This window comes from Mugil cephalus, chromosome 5 (genome assembly GCF_022458985.1).
Source record: "Mugil cephalus isolate CIBA_MC_2020 chromosome 5, CIBA_Mcephalus_1.1, whole genome shotgun sequence".
In the NCBI taxonomy this organism is placed as follows: Eukaryota; Metazoa; Chordata; class Actinopteri; order Mugiliformes; family Mugilidae; genus Mugil; species Mugil cephalus.
The window spans coordinates 4,247,544-4,266,845 of record NC_061774.1 but is presented as its reverse complement, the minus strand read 5'-3'; the positions used below and the strand labels follow the sequence as shown (position 1 = coordinate 4,266,845).

General features: G+C 42.0%; 2 protein-coding genes across 2 annotated transcripts; one reads left to right on the top strand and one right to left on the bottom strand.

Moving 5' to 3' along the window:
• The first annotated feature begins 246 nt into the window (after positions 1 to 246).
• ppid (peptidylprolyl isomerase D) lies at positions 247 to 5,726 on the top strand. Its single transcript, XM_047584881.1, has 10 exons — positions 247 to 418; positions 1,004 to 1,144; positions 1,486 to 1,592; positions 1,946 to 2,134; positions 2,825 to 2,947; positions 3,499 to 3,605; positions 3,805 to 3,946; positions 4,171 to 4,257; positions 4,543 to 4,585; positions 5,231 to 5,726. Exons 1-10 carry the CDS (start codon positions 334 to 336, stop codon positions 5,317 to 5,319), a joined length of 1,113 nt encoding a protein of 370 aa, XP_047440837.1. The 5' UTR covers positions 247 to 333; the 3' UTR covers positions 5,320 to 5,726.
• On the bottom strand, positions 5,722 to 18,283 carry etfdh (electron transfer flavoprotein dehydrogenase). The gene is made up of 13 exons (XM_047584880.1): positions 18,074 to 18,283; positions 17,204 to 17,362; positions 15,586 to 15,815; positions 15,089 to 15,170; positions 14,367 to 14,485; positions 13,386 to 13,463; positions 12,730 to 12,876; positions 12,411 to 12,551; positions 11,473 to 11,616; positions 11,094 to 11,262; positions 8,379 to 8,561; positions 7,821 to 8,042; positions 5,722 to 6,371 (listed from the first exon to the last, which is right to left on the bottom strand). Exons 1-13 carry the CDS (start codon positions 18,102 to 18,104, stop codon positions 6,208 to 6,210), a joined length of 1,869 nt encoding a protein of 622 aa, XP_047440836.1. The 5' UTR covers positions 18,105 to 18,283; the 3' UTR covers positions 5,722 to 6,207.
• Between the last annotated feature and the right edge of the window lie 1,019 nt (positions 18,284 to 19,302).

Below are 19,302 nucleotides of genomic sequence, written 5' to 3'. Positions count from 1 at the left end.
GGGGTAGGATTAAATAAACATACACTTCTTCCTACTCCCTTTCGGCCATTTTATGTTAACATTGTTTTTGTAATTGACTTATTTATTTATTTTGCGTGTGTGTGTGGTTTCTCATGTTCGAAATAAAAAATTCATTCATTCAGCCATTCAATAATACCTAGACTTTGGGGCAAACCCCGCAAACCCCTTATTTTGCTGTCGTCAGTCGGGGTTTATTTTGTAGTTCAGAAGAAGCGGATGTCGTTACTTCCTTCGCTTCCTGTTGGTAAAGCTGCTCCAGTGCAACACCGGCCGGCGTCCAGCTAGTTTAGCAGTCCTCGACTTGTCCTCGAAATGTCCCACTCAGCACCGTCCGACAAACCTTCAAACCCCGAAAATCCACGCGTCTTCTTCGACGTAGACGTGGGTGGGGTGAAAGGTCGGGACATTTTATCACGACTGGCAGCGTTTTGCGGCCACTTTACGCGTTAGCCTGCTTAGCCTAGCATCATCCCGGCACGTTTCAGGCGTTTCTGGATTCACGTACTTCGTGCTGGGGCAGTCACAGTTTAGGAATAAACCGTGTTGTAAATCGGGATGTGTTTGTGTTTATACAGTCCTGTTCTGATTTAGCGTGAGCTGGCTGTGAGTTGGGTAGATTTGCCATGTGAACGCATGAACCACGTGTGGTTGTTTTGTCAAAGAATTATAAATGTATGGGTGCCCAACCTTACCAGCGCTGTCATACCGCTACATCATCTGGCAATCACATATGAGTGGGCCACTTAACACTGAAACAAGAGCATTTAACCGGATGATGATGAAATGCTTAAAACCTCAATACCAGTTTCACTTTATTTCTAGTTTAGAAGATAATAAGCAGCTATATTTATATGTCCTGTCTTGAATTCACGTGTTAACTGGGTCCAGAATATTGTCAGTATTGTAGGTGTTTCATATAGTCAAGATCACCAATAAATGATCTCATGTCAGTAATTATTTGACTGTTTTTCTGCCCCCCCAGCCGGACGGATTGTTCTGGAGCTGTTCGCTGATGTCACCCCCAAGACTGCTGAAAACTTCCGGGCGCTGTGCACCGGAGAGAAGGGCACTGGCCAATCGACTGGGAAGCCGCTGCATTTCAAAGGATGCCCGTTCCACAGAAGTAAGCGACCCTCACATCTCCATGTAATGTGTGATTAGGAGGGTTGCAAGGACACCGTCAAGTCGAATAACTGTAGCTCATAGTGGAGTAGCTCACCGGACGTCCGGTTCTGTTTGGGGAGTCTGTGTGGATGCTGAGCTTTGCTTCAACTAACACCGCTCTGACTCGTGTGATTACATGTGCAAATTCACTGTACAAAGCTGGATCACGATAAAAGATGCTGAGCATTGTACATCTCTAAAGAGAAAGTCATACAGGGTGTAATACAGGGTTTTAAAATAATAAAACTGTGGGGTTTCAGGCTCGATCAAAGTAATCTGATTGTAAATCTTTTTTGGCAGTCATCAAGAAGTTCATGATCCAAGGAGGGGACTTCTCTAACCACAATGGCACAGGAGGTGAGAGCATCTATGGGGAGAAGTTCGAGGATGAAAACTTCCACTACAAGGTAAACAAACTCCCGACCTTCAAATGTACGTCTTTACTAAAAGTCGCTTTGAAATGTTTCCTGTGGTTGACTTTTTTACTGACAGGAGTTACTTTTCACCAAACAGGCTTCAGATAAAAGTAAAGGGAGACTTCTCCCGCTGGTTCGGACAAACGTGTACAGAAAGAATGTGTTCATTCCATCTTGGTAGTCACTCTAATATTACCAGGCCTTTGTGTTTTGATTTGGGTGGTAACGTGAGGCGGTTTTGTGATCATGTTGACTCATTTTGTTAAAAGTAAGCCTTCCTTGGGGGGGAAAAAAAAACTGAGTCGTACTGATTTCCTCTCATCATGTGATTCATCTCCCTGTAGCACGACAAACCAGGTTTGCTGAGCATGGCCAACGCTGGGCCAAACACCAACGGCTCGCAGTTCTTCATCACCACCGTCCCTACGCCGCACCTGGACGGAAAGCACGTGGTCTTCGGACAAGTGCTGAAAGGGATGGGAGTTGTGAAAATGCTGGAGAACATTGACACTAAGGAGGATGCCCCCGTAAAGGTAAAAGCATCTCACAGCTCAAGTTTGTATCCAGCTATCGCCCCCTCTCAGATTTTTTTTGATTTTGATTTATTATATTGATCCCAGAGGGGAAATTCTGTCCTGCTGTTTGACCCGTCCATTTGTTCACACACAGTAGTGTGTACAGTTGGAGCAGTGGGCTGCGGCCCCTCTGGTGGGTGTGCCCGGGGAGCATATTGGGAGTTAGGTGCTTGCTCAGGGCACCACAGCCATGGACAGGGTGGGAGGCGAACCTGTGACCCTTCAAACCCATTTATGATTGACACATTAATTAAACGGTAAATTCAGAGCATAAGATGAGGAACAGTTTGAGTCATTGTGTTACAGTTAGTAGCAAAATGAAGTAATTCCATGCAGGAATAGAAACAGTATGTCATAGTTTTCATGTAATGGTATTTCACCTGATTGCACCACACCGTAGCAGCTGCAGCATTTCTGTTTTCATCAGCCTCCGAGTCATAATGAGATAAGTGGAACGGTGCGAACAGCTGCTCTCTGACACCTTTCAAAAAGAAATGATGACCCGAATAACAATTATTCACCGAAGCCGCAACTCAGGTTGTCTGTTGATGGTATTAGGTGACGTACTGAGAGGACAAATGATCGCGTTAGAAGTTTCTGAGCCGTAAGTGACTCCCCGCTATCTAAAGTTAACATGTGCCTCTGCAGCCCTGCATCGTAGCCGACTGCGGCGAGCACAAGGACGGGGACAGCTGGGGCGCAGCGTCGAGCGATGGGACGGGAGATGCCCATCCAGACTTCCCCGAGGACTCTGACATCGACTTTAAAGATGTAAGTATCAGCAAGGTCTTTGATCTTCAAGGACGCGGATTAACTTTGGCTGATAGCATCAGACTCCGCGAGGGCCGCCGTGACATTTTCGGAAATATGCTTGTTTGCTTCCTTATCCAAAGTCACCGAGCAAATGCAATATCCACATCCAGGACACGTTTAGCCTAGTAAGCACTGGGAGCAGGGGAGACGTATGAACTAACAAATTCAAGGGCTGGTCCTCATAATCAGGAATGGCAGATTATTGCAGACATTTTGGATGTGCTCTGTTTTGCATTGTAATAAAGTAGTTAGGATAACTAGCCTGGAGCCGCTTGAGTTTCTGAGCAGTTTGATTTCCTGCCCAGTAATGTCTCCTTGCTCCCAGTCTCAGCCTGCCCTCTGATCAATGTTAATATAAATGATGGTTAAAAATGTTAAATGAAGTCAAAGTTGTAAAAAAAAAAAAGAATGAATTCTCTTTTGTTTTTCTCATCAGCTGTGGTGTTTTCACAATGAAACAAATCGAAGTGAAATCTCTGAGGCAATTCACAACTCTGTTTTCCTTTCAGGTTGAAAAAGTCCTGTCTGTGGCTGAGGATGTGAAGAATATTGGAAACAGCCTTTTTAAGAATCAAGACTGGAATGGTGCCGTCAACAAATATAGCAAAGCCCTCAGGTAATAAGCAGAGTCGCTGTGTGTTTCGTTTTCTCCCAGTCATGTTCATTTAGGGAGAATTTGAGAAGCGCGCTCTCGAAACAACCGTGAAATGAATCATTTCGGGGCCATCCACGTAAATTGAATAAGTATCGCACCCGGAATCTGAAATGAACTTGATGTCTGTGGAGGCGTTTGACAGGCGTTGTAACTCGTGCAGGTACTTGGAGGTGAGTGGGGAGGTGCTGGAGGAGGAGGCGCAGAAGAAGCTGGAGCCCGCAGCCCTCAGCTGCTTCCTCAACACTGCAGCCTGCAAACTGAAGATGCAGCTGTGGCAGGACGCTCTGGACAGCTGCAACGAGGTGAGCCGGAACAGAGCACACTGTCCTGCACAGCCATCAGGGCTCGCAGCAAATGTCCCTCCCTGTAACGTCAATGCTGTTTATACAGTAAATATATGTCACCACCAAGTGCTGGTTCCCGGAAGCAACTAGACTGGTTCTACATACCTGCCTCTCTCTCATTAATAAAAAAAAAAAGAAAAGAGAGAGACTTCAAAGATTTTTTTTTTTTTTCCATCTTCCAGGCTCTGGAGCTGAACCAAGAAAACACCAAGGCACTTTTCCGCAGGGCCCAGGCCTGGCAGGGGTTAAAGGAATACAGCAAAGCCATGGTAATGTCCTCAGAGCACCTCTCCGTCTTAAGTGTCTGCCTGTTAATTAAACTGTCAGAGAGTCGGAGCCTTTTGTGTGTCTCACTAGCTAAAAAGCACACATCATCTCCACGTATGGATTGTGCTCTCCTTCGTTTCTAAAGCACCACCAACGCAAAGTTTGAGGAAGGAAAAACTAGAAATAAAATCCATTCTATAGATCAGCGTTTGGCTGAGAAATGACACGGCGTCGCCCTGAGGGAAATGTGATTGACCAAACCATTTCATGTTCCTCTTTCTTGGCAGATTGATCTGAAGAAAGCTCAGGGAATAGCTCCAGAAGACAAAGGTGAGATTTTTTTTTTTCCATTTCCTTATTCAGGTTTTACCTGGAGCACCTCATTATTTGCATATTTATTGGAACATTTTATACATATTCACATCCTTCATTCAAATTTTGCATGTAATTTAATGAGGAAAAGTGGTCAGAAATCTGGTGTTCTTCCTTGTTGGACCTAACGTGGGTGGAAGCCCAAATGAGTAACCACAAAAAGGTCTGCTTTGTTTAGCTAATAAGGTGCCAGCTGTACAACTGTTCATATTTTGGGAGGAAATTCACACATCTCCAATCTGCAACAGCGAGCGAGTGTACTGGGTGGAATCAGGCTTCCAGCAAATCTGAAGCTATTCTGATTTTTGACAGCGTTCCTCTGCTCTTTTGATATTTTAAGCTGAAGTTTTTTGGCTGCAGGCCAAGAGATAAGAGCTATCAGGGTGCCTCATGCTCTGCCTCTGCCTTCTAGAGCAGCCTGTCTTTAAGCAGCATTCAGCGTGCAGAACAAAAAAAGCCAAAACGTGGCAAAATGGACACATGGGGACTAGAGACAATGTTTAAATGTTAATATGTAAAGATAAAATATTCATACAGACTAGACACAGAAAGAGCTATTTGACATTTGGTTCTCTCCTTGACATTCTTGGTTTCTTTTCACAGCTATAAGCAATGACATGAAGAGAGTCCACCTTAAAATTCAAGAGGAGAAGGAGAAAGAAAAGAAAATCTATGCTAAAATGTTTGCATGAACCTAAATGATAACTCACTGCTTCATGATCAATATCCTCAAGTGTGGGAGCTGCACTTGATGAGATAAGGAGTCTGTAACCAGGTGGAAATGTGTTGTATTTTGATTTGGACAGGCCCCTTAGTATTTTAAAGGGGAACATTACTCACTGTTTGCTTAAGGAGTAACTGTTGTAAGTTTTGACCTGTTTGCATTCTAACAAGCGTCCACTCACTGTAATTCGCTGAGTGCCAGACTGATGCATGGCTGATTGACTGATCTGAAATGTGGCTTTCTAAAAAGTTAAGCAGAGTTGTTTATGTTGCATCATTTCACAGAATGGATTTTGATACAGTATTCTCAACCTCAGAACATCCATTGTTTCTATTTATGTTTTTTTACAGCAGTCAATAAAGCCAATCGGAACCATCAAGTGTTCTTTATTTGTTGCTCTGATATCATCATATATGTACAATACTGTGTGGAGTAAAATCTGTCAAAATGTGCTGCAAAAATAAACCTTAAAGAGTTTGTTCAGTGACATATTTTACAGTACATTAACTAATACAGTTGTAGCTTCCTATAAGCAAAAGAGCCACTTTTAAACTATATTAATGTCCCCATGACAGGTATGACCAATAAAACTGCACATTCCAACTTACATGGTCCTGTATTTAATATTTTTGCTTCATCTTTAGTAATCTTAATAACCCACTGTATAATTAAAGAATTAACATCTATCACAAAATGTAGCTTTATTTTTAATATTCCATTTTTTTTTTTGTACCCTTAAACAGTTGCATCATTTCTTCAAGTTCTAAGCTTAGGCACATTTGCCAAACACTGGCAAGTAGTGTAGCCCTGGATGTGGCAGACTTAATTTATCTTTCAAGACAACAACAACAAACATTTACATTCCGTTGTAGGCTGGTCCTCCGCCGCCCTCAGGCACTACCCAGTTAATGTTCTGGCTTGGGTCCTTGATGTCGCAGGTCTTGCAGTGGACACAGTTCTGAGCGTTTATCTGTAACCTCATCCCGTCTCCCGTCTCCAAGGGAACGTACTCGTACACACCTGGGAGGGAGGGGGTGACAGAACGAAAACTAAACGCAGAGAAATTATGACATGTGAAACAGTTCTATTAACTTTGTGTCCTTGTCTGTCGTCATCAATCCCACATTTTGTTTCCGTAAAAGATGAACGAAGAAAGCTACGCTGGCTGCAGTTTGAGTCATCAAATATATTAAATATTAGTAACATTAAGATGGTTTTGGCACCAATAACATAGTAATAAGGCTTAACTTCATTACATGACTGAAGAAATATAACCTCAGAGAGATCAGCCACAACATTATGACCACTGACAGGAGAACTAAATAACATTGATCATCTTGTGACAATTCAATGTTCTGCTGGAAACTTTCGGGCCTGTCATTCATGTGGATGTAACTTAGACATGTACCAGCCACCTAGACCAGACCAGACCCACCCACCCCATAGCAATGACACTCCTTGATGGGAGCAGCCATCCCCAGCAGGATGCAGCCTGACATATACACACAAAACACTGTATGAACACCTAAAAAAAACGGTGAAATTAAATTTCCCAGCAGAACATTGAATTGTCACAAGATGGTCAATTTTATTTACTTATCCTCTCAGTGGGTTTAATGTTGGGACAGCCACAAATTGCACAGGGTATACCCATCTTAAATTCAGCTGTCAGCAATGTCTGCTGCCATCGCAATTTATCCATTCCCAGATAAAGTGTTGAATTATGACAGCAAACAATGCCGTTCCCATGGTTATAAAAGATATTAACCTTGCCGCACCAAAGCTGCAGTGTATAGAAAAACAGGACTTAATTGCTGGCCTACTTTACCAAATCTTCCCTGCCCTTTTTTTTTACTCGCCTCAGTGGGGCACCAAGAGCACAGCTGTCACGCTGTACGGACCACACATCATTAAGTTTCAAAGGTTCCAGAGAGACACAATAATGAGTTTAGCTGCACTGAAAATGAGATACACACAACAAATAACCCCAGACGGAAAGCCTGGCTGTCTTACTAAGCACATGCTCTCAAACACAAATGCGACTGACACCAGGGTTCCCACATTTGTTGGAAAACTGCACTAAAATGCTGGTTTGAGCAAAGGTTGTGGCATTAAAATAAATATTTTTTAAAAAAAGGAAGAAATGGATGTGCTTACTCCTTTACTGCAGTTCAAATGTTACACAGAGCATCTGAGATAGATATATATATATAAATATAAAAAAAATACTTTTGTAATGACAGTAGTACTGTAGCAATCAGTCATAAGTGGGTCAACAGAAACAGAAACTTAGAGAGCAGTTTTGACAATGAATCAATCATCTAAGACTTGGAGTAATATCAAAATATCAAGCAGCCACTGGATCGAGCTTCTCAAATGTCAGAATTAGCTGTTTAAAAAAGGCAGGTTTGCCATAAAAATGACTGTAAGGATGATCAAAACTGCTAAAGCTTTGTGGTGTGGCGTTACCTGCAGGACAGAAGCGTTGCTCGGGTCCATCATAAATGGCCAAGTTGCTAGCCACGGGGATGCTGTCGTCCTTCAAGGTCAGATGGGGGGGCTGGTCCCCCTCATGGTTGGTGCCGCTCAGAGCCACAGAGGACAACAGGTCGAAGCTTATCTTACCGTCGGGCTTGGGGTACTCAATCGGTGTGCAATCTTTAGCAGGCTTCAGCTGGTTTGCATCAAGGCCTGAGAAAGATTGAACACAGCAGATTGTGAAATGTTGATTTTCCATGCTTCCATAAAGTGAACTTAGACCTCAGCTAAACAGAAAAAAGTAGCATTGAGCAATTACTGCTGGTCTGCAGGAAAACAACTCTACTGCTCCAGTCTTTATTCATAACACTGTTGAACAGCATGAGTAACGGTGGTTTTTATTTCCATCTATTTTCTCCACCTTTGATTTTTTTTTCTCATACTAGTTAGTCTCAGCTGTGGGGTTTAAATGCTGTTGCTTCTGAGAGACCAGCTTAATGATAAAACCCACCACAGAACAGTACAGGCCCTGGTCCACTTGATACTCACCACAGTGCTTGAGTGTCCAAGGCTCTTTTCCTCTGAGGATCCAGTAGAACAGTCCAGTGTAGACCATGCCACCATAGAGGCCAAAGTAATTGTGGAAGGACGGCCTGATGTTCCTCACTGAGTACAGCTCCTTCCACACCCATGAATTCTTCAGGGTCTCTGCATACTCGGGTACACTGAGTCCTAAGAAAAGAAAATAATGAGAAATGGAAATGGAAAGGTCTTTTCTGCTTTGCTTGTTTTACGCGTGCCATCTTTTGTTTTCTTCACATTTATGGATTAAAGCCTCAATTAGTCCTGACCTTCAAGACAATGACATATTTCATTTTCATCATATGGCGAGGATTACAGAGGTCTTAGTCCCTTTCAAAAATATCACAGTGATGTCTGTGGACTTTCCTTATCAACAGCTTCTGGTAAAAGGTTTTAATATTTTGAGCTGCATAATTTAAACTAGATTGACCAAAACTGTTCAGCCGGGCAATACCATTTAAAACAGGTGAACTAATGCGTTTCCAAATTGCTAACATGTTTCTGTCTTCTTTTGTGATTATACTACAAAGAACTGTGAAAAATTGTCATTGGATATAAGCCTGAACCATAATAAATGACTTTAATAACCAAGTAATTATTGCTACAAGGAGAGATCATACTCTGCTGTCAACTCAAGTATGTGAGAAACTGTATTTCATCTCCCCATTACGTAGGCTGAACCTGTCACAGCTCCTCCTCAAAGCGGGCTGTCCTTCCTGATAGTGAGTTATGACTCTTGAAACGGTTCCCATTGGCATTTTTATTGACTCAGCCGTTCCTTGATTGATGTACCTGCATTTTGAGCACAAAGCCCACTTATCCACTGGTTCTCTTTAACTTTTCTCCCGCTGGCAAAAACTTATAAGAGTTTATTGCCTCAACTTTCAAAGCTGCTGCCTGCCATTCAAACTGGTTTAACACAGGGTTTGTTTGTGAATGTTTAAAATTAAGATCTCCACTGTGGTGTGTATTCAGTTCAGGTGTTAATTTAACTGAGTGAGCTCTAACAAGATACAGTGGGGGAAATAAGTATTTGATCCCCTGCTGAATTTGTAAGTTTGCCCACTTCCATAGAAATGATCAGACTCTGGTTTTTATGGTTGTTTACTGGTTATGGGTATAGACAGAATATCAGTCGAAAATGCATAAAAAACACACAATCTAAAAGTTATAAATTGTTATGTATTTTATTAAGGGAAATAAGTATTTGATCCCCAAGCACAACACAAGTCAGTACTTTGTAGAGAAACCTTTGTTGGCAAGCACAGCGATGAGACGTCTCTTGTAGTTGGTCACCAGGTTTGCACACAGCGCAGGAGGGATTTTGGCCCATTCATCTTTACAGACAGTCTCTAAATCCTTCAAGTTTCTTGGCTGCCTCTTGGAAACTCGGAGCTTCAGCTCCCTCCACAGGTTTTCGATCGGGTTAAGGTCTGGAGACTGACTAGGCCACTCCATGACCTTAATATGCTTCTTCTTGAGCCACTCCTTTGTTGTCCTGGCAGTATGTTTTGGGTCATTGTCATGTTGGAAAACCCACCCACGAGGCATCTTCAGTGTTCTTGCTGAGGAAATAACATGTTACAGTACATGGCTGCATTCATTGGCCCCATAATGCGGTGAAGTTGCCCTGTACCCTTTGCTGAAAAACAGCCCCAAAACATGATGTTTCCACCTCCATGCTTAACCGTGGGTATGGTGTTCTTTGGGTCATACTCACGTTTTTTCATCCTCCAAACACGGCGGGTCGAGTTAATGCCAAATAGCTCAACTTTGGTTTCGTCAGGCCACAGCACTTTCTCCCAAGCCTTCTCTGAGTCATTTAGATGTTCACTGGCAAACTTAAGGCGGGCCTGTACATGTGCCTTCTTGAGCAGGGGGACCTTGCGGGCACTGCAAGAGTTCAATCCATAACGGTGCAGTGTGTTGCCAACTGTTTTCTTGGTGACGGAGGTCCCAACTGCTTCCAGATCATTAACAAGCTCCTGCCGTGTTGTTTTAGGCTGCTCCCTCACCTTTCTCATCATCATCCTCACTCCATGAGGCGAGATTTTGCGGGGAGCTCCAGACCGAGGACAGTTGATGGTCCTTTTATGGGTCTTCCACTTGCGGATAATGGCACCAATAGTTGTCACCTTCTCACCAAGCCTTTTGCTGATGGTTTTGTAACCTATACCAGCCTTGTGCAGGTCTACAATCTTGTCCCTGACATCTTTTGACAGCTCTTTGGTCTTGCCCATGGTGCTGTAGAAGTTGGAATGTAAGAAACTGATTCTTAGAGCAGGTGTGCTTTATATACATGACGAGTTAAGATCGGGAGTATTGGTAATTAGTTGACTGAGCACAGCTGTGTGCCACATGCGCACCAGCCAATCTGTAGGAGCCTGAATTCTAAGTGAATTGTTGGGGATCAAATACTTATTTCCCTTAATAAAATACATAACAATTTATAACTTTTAGATTGTGTGTTTTTTATGCATTTTCGATTGATATTCTGTCTATACCCATAACCAGTAAACAACCATAAAAACCAGAGTCTGATCATTTCTATGGAAGTGGGCAAACTTACAAATTCAGCAGGGGATCAAATACTTATTTCCCCCACTGTATGTCCGCTGACATTATACACAAGCAGCTCCAGACGATACAATTAGAATTATTAACGGTTGTTCAGTTGTATACCTGCCGTCTCAGAGTCCAAGTTCTCAGCTGTGACTTTGGGGAAAATGGCCTCAGCAGCCAGCATGCCACTCTTCATTGCTGTGTGGGTTCCTTTGATTTTTGGGACGTTCATGAAACCGGGGCTGCAGCCGATCAGCAGCCCTCCAGGGAAAGTCAGCTTTGGGATAGACTGTAGAGGAAGAGGAAGAGCTCACTACTATTACTACTATTTACTGAGACCTTCAATTTTTGAGTGAATTGTATGAAATCAGTCACTGCTCAATCAGCTGTATCCTGTTATTATGTCCATAATTCCACAACATCTGGACACAACGGGGCAAACAGGTGTATTTAGAAATGCATTTTTATTTCAGTGAAAACGTGCAGTGAACTCACAAACCTGAAATCCTCCCTCATTCAGCGCCCTGGCTCCATAAGCAATCCTGTTGCCTCCCTCTAGTGTGGGAGCTACAAAGGGGTGGTGTTTCCAGCGCTGGAACTCTCTGAAAGGGCTCAGGTACGGGTTGGAGTAGTCCAGCCCAACCTGGGAGGTGGAAAACATTGTTAGTTTAATCAGTACAACTTCAAACAAAAAGAAAAAGACTATCCAAATAGCTGTAATGTTACACTAAAATCATTCGACTTATGTGACTCTCCTCTGAATTAGTTTGCACTTGGCAGCCAAAGTTGACTGACTGGACAAAAAAGGATGAAGGTGAAACTTGCCATGGATTTATGGATTTGCTGAGGTCCAAGTTGGATAATTCCCCAACTGTCCTTCAGTGCGAAAATTTCAGAACTCAACTGAAATATTTATCAGTGGAGATGGTATTTCACGACTGGTTCCCTATCTAATGTGACAACTGGAGATGATCTGCCAAAAGAGGGAAACCAACGGTCCCAATCCACATATGCAGAATGGCAGAGGTGCAGTATAAGTGAGAACCTTTGGCAGCAATCACTGTAATTTACATTCATTTATTTTTGGAAGTTTTCTTGCAAAAATAAATATGAAATGGGGCATTTTAATTAGCTTGTGCTCCACAGCGTAGGTCTTCAAGAGAGCTTCCGTGACCCGTAGGGGGTTAGAAGAACCTGTGTATGATTTGAATGGGCCAAGTTTAATATAGAACACATACAATAGGTCCATCAGTTTGGAGGCCCCTGGCCTGAAAAAACACAAGACCCCTGCTCTACAGTAAGAATAATATAAGCTAATAACAAAACAGCCCACACTTGCCTATCAGTGCAGATGGTCAATAGTTTTCCTGAGGTTGTTTTTGCCCACATAATGTCAAGCAATAGTGCATTTGTGTAACTGTGTATAGTGCTACTCACAACAAAGCCCAGGGCCACAAGTGGCTCTCCTTCATTCAGGTGATATAAGAAGGATCCTCCATACGTGTGTCTGTTGAGCGGCCAACCCACAGAATGCTCCACTCTACCTGGCCTCCACTTTTTCTCATCAATCGTCCACAGCTTAAAAGAAATCAGCAGTTAGCAAGAGCAAGATAGTACGCAGGAAACAGAGCCGAGCACGTCAGTCCTTCTACTCCAGGATGGCCTTAACTCATTATCAATGAAGTCAGACTGAGGAGAAACAAACTCTGCAGAATTAGACTAAGGTTAGACTAAGGACTAGGTTTGTGCTATTTACCTCCTTCAAGCCAATGGCATATGTCTGGGGTGCACAGTTCTCACGCAGGTTGAATTGTTTGTACAGTTGCTTGGCCAAGTGTCCGTGACATCCCTCTCCAAACAACGTGACTTTAGCATGGAGCTCCATTCCCCTCTCAAAAATATCCTGGTGCAATAGCAGAACAGTATAAATATATCACATGTAAGAGAAAGCAACACAGACAATAGGTTTCTATGGTTACAATCAGTTAAAAGCTTTTCCCATTCTAGGGATGTGATACGGGGGAGAAAACATAATTCTTGAGCCACAGAGAAGAAAGAATTTCTCTATATGTTGATAATAATTAACTAAATGATGCGCTATATACAAATATTTGTCCTATATTTATTTAAAAGCATACAACATTGGAAATCAGTTTATTTCAGTTTTTTAACTTGACTAAAAACTAGGTCAGTCACAATCTTGACATTAAAACAGCGTCTATATGCTGTCCCCATATCCATTTCACCCAGCTCATTATATGGATACAGGTGAGCAGAAACAATTTTACCAGTTATGCAAAATGATCATGACCTTGATTAAATATTGCAATAAGAGGAATATGTCTGCTCCTGTTGCCTCATAGCTCTAGTTATTATAAAAGCATGATGTCCACAGAGCTTAAATGAGTTTACCTTTGGTGAGCCATCCTTGGCAATGCCTACGTCATTGGTGGCGATTCCTTTAACACTGCCATCTTCATGAAATAAAACCTTCAAAGTAACACAGATAAATATTACCACTTGAAGCTAGGGAGACTGTATATGTTTAAATGCCTGAACAGGAACAAAGAGGGGAATGCTACTTTGTTATTATTGCTATTGCTTAGCAATCAGACTTAGTTGTGTCTTTTCACAAAAGTAAACCTACACAGTCAGGCATGAGATTACACACAAGATTAAATGAATTGAAGTGTAGTGAACTGAAGGCAAATGGGGGGGTAGACGGAAAACTTTGCAAACAAAACCACATTGCTGCCTCCACACACTAATGATTGTTGCAATTACTGTAGTTATTGTGTGTGTCTGCATATTCACCAATCAGACATAACATTGTAACCACCTTCCTAATATTGTGTAGGTCTCCCTCGTGCCTCCAAAACAGCTGTGACTTATCAGAGAATGGACATGAGTCTTCTGAGGGTGTCCTGTGGTGGACTAACGTGTTTTGTGGGGTCTTTTCCCTATGTACGTTAATTGTGTAGGTCTCTTGTGGTCCCCCAAAACACTTGACTTGATCAAAATGGAATATTGGAGGCAGGTCAGCACCTTGTGCTGTTCTTCATGTTTTTTTTTAGTTGCTCCTAAAGCTTTTTGTGTGTGTGTGTCAGGCTGCATCTAGATGGGGGTGACTGCTGCCATCAAGGAGTGTCATTGCTATGGGGCGGGGGTCTGGTCTAGGTGGGTGGTACATGTCTAAGGAACATCCACATGAATGTCAGGTCCAAATGTTTTCCAGCAGAGCACAGTATTGCCACAAGATGTATGCTTTTAGTTTTGGTGAATATCAGACCAGTGGTGACGGGACAAATTTAAGAAAGACCAACAGTAAAATAAAGGTCTGAAGTATAATTAAATTGTCATACAATAGATCAGGAAATGTGAAAGAGGTCTCACCTCAGATGCAGCGTATCCAGGGTACAGCTCCACTCCAAGCTCCTCAGCCTGCTCCCCCAGCCAGCGAACAAAGTTTCCTAGCCTCACAATGTAGTTGCCATGGTTCTGCATGGGTAGGCCTACAGAGAGTACACCCTTATGGATTTATACAGTATTTATCATGTGAGGCAGCTTGATTCTTGTAAGACAGAAATAATTTTCTAACAAAGACGGCAAGAGTCATCTAGCAACATGCTTAATAAGATAAGATGAGAAAAGATAAGATAATCCTTATACTAAGCCCACAGTGTGGAAATATTTACACATCTTCAAAGCTCTTTAGACTGAGGGTTTCTGTGTTTCCTCTTTGGCATGCTCTTTACGCGATCAAGTTAGTGATAAATGGTGAAAGACAGATGGTTTGTACAATCACCTGCCAAGCATTTTTTCAGTGCCAATTACAAACAGGCTCGTGACTTGTGAGATGAGTCGGTGTAACTAACCATCCAGCATGTAGAGCTAATAAACTATGTTCAAATAACTGAATCTAAAACATAGACATAGATATTATCTGATATATCAAGTTCATATGACATCTGTTAGTACCCCCCCAACACAGTAATAATTACAAATGTGATTTTGACTGAATCCATGTAAATATGAATTAAACATCCACTCTTTGTCAGACTAATACTGCTGTAGTGAGTGAGCACTTTCATTCAGAAACAATAAAACGTTTTTACCTGGTAACATGGGGACAGGGATTCTGTATTTCTCTGTTAAAATGCTGAAAACATCTTCAGTCACTGGAGTGTTCAGAGGTGCCTGATGTAAACATAATAGAGAAAATAATTAAATGGCACGCTTAGTGTCTGTTGGTGGGAGTTTCTAAGCATTTGTGTGCAAATAATATATAATCATTCCATTAGGAACTTTACAATTAAATAACACTTTTTTAATATGAACAAACACATGCATATGTGCAAGTATATGAATATGCTTGTGTTCGTATTTCTGTAGTGTGGGGGTACATATGTTAATGCGACAATGTAGCCCAGTATGTTGCTGTTCCGTATAGCATTACTGACCTGGAGTCACATAATGGAGCATATTGTGTAGTATGCAACAACAACATGACGCACCTGATTTTACCATCTCTTAAGATGCTGTATAAGAGGGCATCTTTGTGAACAGTCTATCCACCGAACTCGCAAAGAAAATGTCATGAAAAAATTCTTACCCCTCGTTCCTTCCAGTCAGGGAAGAGCTCGAAGAGGGCACTGGGCTCCAAACAGGCTCCAGACAGAGTGTGCGCTCCAATCTGAGAGGCCTTCTCCACGAGGCACACTCGCAGCTCCTTCCCATGTTCATTGGCTAGTTGCTTCAAACGGATGGCTGCTGAAAGACCCGCAGGGCCTCCTCCTACTATCACCACATCAGCCTCATCGGCAAACCTCTCCATTTCGACGCCTGGGGGAGGACCAAAAGAAGGAAGAAATAATCACGGCGCTCTATATAACGCACAGAAAAGAAAGGCACTTTTTTCTGGTTCAAAGATTTAGAGGCAACTGGGACACAGTTGGCGACGGCCTAAACAAAAAATAAATAAATAAAAAATACAGCAGTGTAAAGTAGCCTAATTACATCCCATAGCTCGAAACTAAAGTAAGCAGCATAGCCACTTACTAAATGAAAAAATTCACTTAACTTTAAATGAGGAATGCTGAACCTTATTTGATGTCTTCTACTAATGTTTGAAAAGCTTAAACCAATTTTCTAAATTTCTTGGCATAGTAAATCCACAAACATTTCAAGTGTCTTTTTGTGTCCTAAATACAATAAGTCATAAGACAAAATATTACAGAGGATGGCTTAGAAAAACAATAAAATTTTTATACGTAGAGGACTCTTCTGAAGTGTTTCAAAACAAGCAAATAATACAATCTATTGAGGAAAAGAAAAAGTCTGCTGTAAGAAGAGATTAGACAAAGACTCCGCTGACCTCTGCCCGAGTATCAACATACTGTAATGTCTCATACGTGACTGGGAGAACAGATATAGCACACTGAGAGGTCATAACGAATCTTAAAAGGCAACAGTCATGGGAGACATTTTTTCTTGGCTCCAAAAACCCAAACCAGCGACTCATACGTTTCAAAGTGTGTCACAGGCTTTATTACACACCTGACCCCAGGTTTCGCATGAAGCTGGTTCCTAGTCCAATCTGTACTATGTGTCAACTCAATGCACTGGGATGTTACGCACACATGATGTGGGAATGTCCCTCTGTTCGAGCCTTCTGGGACAAAGTTTTGTCTGAATTGCTGGGCACCACAATACCAACAGATTTCAAATGTACAAGAGCCATTGCCAGGAGGCTAGAACAGGCAGGACGTGCACAGTCCACGTGGTTCTTGGATGACTGATGCTTGAGAATTGTACAGTCTGGCAGCAAATAATGAATGTTTGTTAAATTCAAGGTTAAACGACACAAAGGTTCATGGAATTCTATGTTTTTGAAACATAAAACATTATGGCTGATGGGTGTACTAAAATCCATCAGCCAAAACATTAAAACCCATGTACACATGTAGTTCCTTAGCACGCCAGGTTCTGTAATTTAAGAAGCCAAGTACATTTGTTGTCACCACACCAATTAAATGGAACACCATGTGAATTATATATCCTAGGGCCGAGAATGTGTACTGGTTCCAAACCAGAATAAATTTTGGATGACATAACACAAAGCAAACTGAAGTATAGAAATACCAGTGCTCTCAAGGGTGCCGGTGAACGTCTGACCTTGGTTGGTAAACAGAAACAGTCCAAGGTGCTTAATGTATAATGCAGTCTCTTACCTTCCCATCTTGGATCCTTTTCTCGAGGATGGATGGTGTAATGTGTGGTGATGCGGGGCGTTGATCCCGAACTCCATGCCCTTCTGTGTATGGTTGTGTACAGCTGAGGGGAGGCATGCTCCGTCTGTACGGTTTTCAGTGCCCTTATACATCTGTGGGCTGCAAGGCAGAAAAAAAAAACACTTCCAGTCAAGACCAGTTTAGTCTGGTGGATTATCTCTTCTACTAATTTAGTTCAGCCTGAATTGGTTTCAAAATTCTAAAAGTAAAATAAGTTGATATGATTCCAAACAAATTACAACAAAATAAAATATGGGCAGGTAACTTTGTGTGGCAAGGGCTTTAACAGCCCAATAAACAGTTAGTAGCCAACAGCTGTCACACCGTTATATTTGTCCAAAGTCCTGGGCTATCGTAGGCTAACCGATGGTTTGCTTTGGCTACAGCTAAGATAAGCACAAGCCTGGGATAAACATCCTCCTTACTCCTATACTCACTATTTTGAACGACTTAAAAAGCAATACATTTGCATTAGAAAAGCCAGACCGCTCATGAAAGCTGGTGTCAGGACATATAACCCAGGCCAAGGGTACAGTTCAAATGACCCATATATTGGTTCAACTTTCACCTAGATATTAGCTCGACGCTAGCGCAAGCGAGCATGCTAAACTGTGCGAGGCTAATGCTTTACTTTAACATTTACACACAACCAACAACGAATTTAACCGTAACATAAGAATTAAAGGCGCACGGACAATGATAAACACGCAACTTAAAACGACAGCGCTGATAAGGTTAAAAAGTAGCCGAGTAAACATCAACCACCGCAAGCTCGCAATGTCTAAGCAGACCTGTTATTAGCTGACATACCTCGGCATGAGTATCTGCTAGCTGGAAACATTGTGGTTTTCTTAGAAAAAAATAAAAATAAAAAATAAAAACAATAAACAGTCGAAAGTGGAGCTGGCCTGTGCTCACTTTGGTGCCGGTGCGAAGCTTGTGTAAGCCGCCCGCTGGACAAACAAACGCTGAGTCCAGCTAAGTCACATAACGCGTCTCATAACGCAGACATTTGAGGGCGTCAAAAAGCTGCGCGGCTGACTGCTGCGTTCACGGAAGTGCGCAGGTGTAGATCTGTATACGACACTGGCTATTAGGGATGTGCCATACCACTATTTTTTCTATCGATCCGATACAAAGTAATACACAGAGCCGTATATTACAAAGTCTGGCCAACTCCAGCGTCTACTTACTTTAAATATCTTAAATGAGCCTGTAAAATGTTTTGCAGCCCAATCGAGTCATCAGTCACGCGGCTGTGTTTAACTTCTCCTCAATCTCCCGTGTTCATCCATAGCCGTTAAAAGTTTGAAATTACTCAGAAAAATTATAAATACTCAGAAATTGCGAAAATTAAAGTTAATTTATTGTTATTTAATATTATTAGTGGTAATATGATTATAATATTATATAGCAATAACAACAGCAGCAACTGCGGCAAAATTATGTGTCAGTTCAGTCAACATAAATTACATATACACTTGGGTTTCACAGTATATATGACAGTAACTTAGCTGCTATTTGTCTACGCCTTTAGTCTAGATAACTAGCTAGCATAAGGCTTGGTTAACTTCAAACTTAATTCATTTGTAAAGCTGTGTTGGGCGTTTTTGAGATCAAGGTAAACATTAATGATGGTGGTAAGACTTTATTTTTCCTATATAAAATCTTAACAAACGTCAAAGAAAGAAATTAACATTTACCTCAGAAATCAGTTGACATCCAGTTCTTCCTTTTAATCTTCTGCTCCCATAACTTTCTCCGTCTTTGTTCACAGGCGTGATTACGGTGCTGATATTTCACCCGGCAACGAGAAATACTATTTTCTCATTGGCTGATAGGTTGCTGATTCAAACGGGGCAGTCTGCCTTCCCTCTTCCAAGATTTACTTTGCAACTTGCAACACCTGCAAATACAGAAACGCTCTGTAAACTCAGGGACGCATGCAAACTCACTTAACGGAAATGTTTCCAGAGGATCCCAAAACGCAATGGATCATGTTTGCCACCCCCACCAGGAAATAATGACTGCTTCTCTGC

Excerpts from the sequence above, each read along its gene's own strand:
- ppid (XM_047584881.1), top strand. The coding sequence starts at position 334 with ATGTCCCACTCAGCACCGTCCGACAAACCTTCAAACCCCGAAAATCCA. Across the intron at positions 3,606-3,804 it reads AAATATAGCAAAGCCCTCAG|GTACTTGGAGGTGAGTGGGG; the intron begins GTAATAAGCAGA and ends TAACTCGTGCAG. Across the intron at positions 4,258-4,542 it reads AGGAATACAGCAAAGCCATG|ATTGATCTGAAGAAAGCTCA; the intron begins GTAATGTCCTCA and ends CTTTCTTGGCAG.
- etfdh (XM_047584880.1), bottom strand. The coding sequence starts at position 18,104 with ATGTTTCCAGCTAGCAGATACTCATGCCGAG. Across the intron at positions 15,171-15,585 it reads CTGACTGGAAGGAACGAGGG|GCACCTCTGAACACTCCAGT; the intron begins GTAAGAATTTTT and ends TGTTTACATCAG. Across the intron at positions 12,877-13,385 it reads CCAAGGATGGCTCACCAAAG|GATATTTTTGAGAGGGGAAT; the intron begins GTAAACTCATTT and ends CTATTGCACCAG.